This window comes from Strongylocentrotus purpuratus, unplaced genomic scaffold (assembly GCF_000002235.5).
Source record: "Strongylocentrotus purpuratus isolate Spur 01 unplaced genomic scaffold, Spur_5.0 spur5_scaffold_11, whole genome shotgun sequence".
In the NCBI taxonomy this organism is placed as follows: domain Eukaryota; kingdom Metazoa; phylum Echinodermata; class Echinoidea; order Camarodonta; family Strongylocentrotidae; genus Strongylocentrotus; species Strongylocentrotus purpuratus.
Window position 1 is genome coordinate 5,107,870 of NW_022145596.1, and position 3,223 is coordinate 5,111,092.

Consider the following 3,223-nt stretch of genomic DNA (forward strand, 5'->3'; position numbering starts at 1 on the left):
TGACTGACAGTCAAGTTAATGAACAACTATACCACGACAACTCCACATCATTGTTCTTAACTCTCATTTAAATGTAATTATCCCTTCTCAATCATGTTATAAACGATCGTCGTACACGGAAAACATTAATCATCAGTTAGCAGGTGGACTGTGCAGCAGCTGTAGGTTATAATAATTAATTTAATAATTTCATCTATTGAGTATCGAAATGAAACAGCACACATGTGTCCAGATGAACTATATGATTTTTTTTTTCTCTCTCAGGTTTTCCGCCAAAGAAAGGTCACCTCACCAGAGCCTTCTTTAGCTCCTGCTTCATTTCTCTCTATCTTTAGCCTTCTCCTTCATTATGTATTATGATCCTACCAAGCCTGACATCATCCAAATAATTGGTTTTCTTCTTCCCCGTTTTCCATCCATCTTCTATTCTTAGGTGTCCCTGAGCATGATACTCCCCCCCCCCCGTGCCCTATCCTTTTTTCCTTTCGTCTCCAGATTGTTTTTCTCAAGCTTCTTTGTTCATTCATTCTTTCCAGCACTATCCAGCTCTTTTCCATTTTCCAATAGACTATATTATTATAAAGATACTAGAGTTGGTTTATTTCTATTTTCAGACCAGGCGTAAACTTAAATGATTCAATGATTGGAAGAATCTACAATAAAATGGAATTATAGTTTATTTACTGAAATACCCAAGAGATCCAATGTTGACATGACAGTAAACGTAGATGGCGCTGTAACGATTTTACAAGGAAGTAGTTACGACCATCGCTATGATTGGTGAAACCTGTTGTTTGAATTGTGATAGATTTTACATCAAGTATTGGAAAGCAAACCATTTGGAAGGAAATTATTCACTTTCCACTGTGTTAAATGAAAGAAATATCTTCCTCAATTTTAATAAAGTTTTACTGTATCCCCAGAGAGGTTCGATATTGAATGCGAAACACCCTTTCATCATTTCTGTTCAAGTTGAAATAGACAAATACAAATATCTGTGAATCATTTTTTCAGCTTAAGTTGCTGAAAAATTAAATTTGGTAACTACGTCTCCTATCCCAGAAAAATGGTTAACATATGTTTCTGTTCTGGGGCTATTACCATGGTTGTTTTAGTGAAGAATGGCCAAACATCGAAGTTCATTGACCCCATTTCTAAAGATAGCAATCTTGGATAATACAGCATAGGAATATAATGATTTTGAACACATGTCATCAATACTTTGATTTAAAACACAGCAATAAGAAGACATGCTTTCCTAATTTAGTTTTGGCATCATGTAGCTGTATTCATTTGTAAAAACAGCTTTATATTAATTTCTCACCTTGGGTTGCCACCCTAACTCACTGATATTTCAACACCCACTGCTAGTAGAACGCTCCGAATTTCAGTAGAGGCTTAAAGAACTGTCTGATGCCCCTACCTCGGTAAACTTCATGCTATTATTATTAACTTTTTAAATAATACCTTTCGCTTTATTTTTAAATTTTCCATTAAAAAAAAAAGAAACACCATTATCTAATCATAATCTAACCTCCGTTATTCTCTTTCAAACACAGATGCTGTGAACAAGACGCATTTTGTAGGGGCAAATTCCGAACTTCTATTTCCCGAGTTTGAATACATTTTACAAGCATTGACCTTTATATCGTCCGGAATGAGCTCGTTGAAAACCAGACAATGATGACCTGGTGGATGACGACGAGGACGACGCGTTGCTATGGCTGACGACGATGGTAGGAAGACTCCCACACAGCCTCTTGCCATACAGAGACGGCCTGTCATTCCCGATGTCCGTATCGAGAACGTCGACAAGGACGACGATGTCGAAGGGTCGTCACACGCAGACGACATCCTCTCCCGCAGCCCAGAAAGCGCGGGAGCCGCCGCCGCCGCTTCTGACGATGGCGTGAAACGAAATAGCGCCGCCGGTCGGTGGTTGCTCGTACGGTCGAGCATACACAAAGATCTACTGGGCTATGACTCAGCTTCGGGTGAGAACAGTAATACAAGCAGTCCTGCGGAAGGCCCGGGCGATCCAAAGGGCCTTATCATTCTCATTCAGAGTGGTCCTTCCATTCAGAGCTATACGCGACTCAAGAGGCAGCTCAAACGCTGCGATCGCCAATGGATTTTACGATTCCTGGAGCTACACGGATTGGAATTACTTTACGTTTCCTTAGAGCGGCTCTGTGCTAACGCCAGTCCCGGCCGCCCTGGCCGTCGCTCCCTGAGCATCGCTGATGCCTTCGCGCAGATAGAGTGCGTCGCCTGCTTCAAGGCAGTAATGGATTCCCAAGCTGGTTTGGATTATATAATTGAGGATACCGAATTCACAAGAAAGTTGGCAAATGGTGAGTCACACTGTTCCTTATCTCCTTGTAAACCTTATCAAACCATGTTACACATATCTGCATGATTATCCATTGTTTTTAAATCAATAGAAACTTTGTAACCATTAAAATTATCTATTACATCTCAACGATTAAAAAGAAAACAATTATTGTAAGTAAATATCCATATTTAGTTTGCCACATGCAACGTTCTGAATGTCATCACAGACGAAATTTACTTTACCAAAGCATAGAGTTAAGCCTTGATAAAGGTATTAACTAAACACATGTACTGTCTCCTATTAAGTAAACATGACTTCCTCGAAAATATAAACTTTTTAAAAAGCTTAACGAGGAAGAACGGTTAAATAATGAAGTTGTCTCGTGCTAATACACACCAATTGTAACTAAATACTTTCAGTTTGACAAGCTGTGTTTTATGACAACCAGGGGCGTAGACAACGGGGGGGATGAGGGGGATGCATCCCCCCCACCTCACAAGGTGGGGGGGATGGCATGTACAATCATCCCCCCCCCCCAGGTTTTGGGGAATGATATTTGCTTACTTAATAAGTCATAATGATGATAATAATAGTAATAATAATAATGATAACAATTATAATATTAATAATAATAATAATTATGATGATGATAATAATAATCCTCATCATTATTGTAATTGTGTTTATTGTTATTAGCCGCATTCACACGGTGAAAGCCAATTCAGACGGTAAAAAAAAGAAAATCTTACAAGTATTTTGTGGTTATCTTGTGGTTTGGAAACCACAAGATAACCACAAGATTAAACAGGCGCGGATCTACGGGGGGGGGGGGTGTTTAGGGGGTTTAAACCCCCTTTGGGCGGCCCAAAAAACAAACAAAACAAAAAA

General features: G+C 39.3%; 1 protein-coding gene across 1 annotated transcript; it reads left to right on the top strand.

The window, feature by feature from the left end:
• Nucleotides 1-1,589: 1,589 nt before the first annotated feature.
• Nucleotides 1,590-2,775, top strand: LOC115922375. Its single transcript, XM_030981322.1, has one exon. The coding sequence runs from the start codon at nt 1,721-1,723 to the stop codon at nt 2,417-2,419; it is 699 nt and encodes a 232-aa protein (XP_030837182.1). The 5' UTR covers nt 1,590-1,720; the 3' UTR covers nt 2,420-2,775.
• The last annotated feature ends 448 nt before the right edge of the window (nt 2,776-3,223 follow it).

What these genes read in the sequence shown, in the direction of transcription:
- LOC115922375 (XM_030981322.1), top strand. Translation starts at nt 1,721, where the DNA reads ATGGCTGACGACGATGGTAGGAAGACTCCCACACAGCCTCTTGCCATA.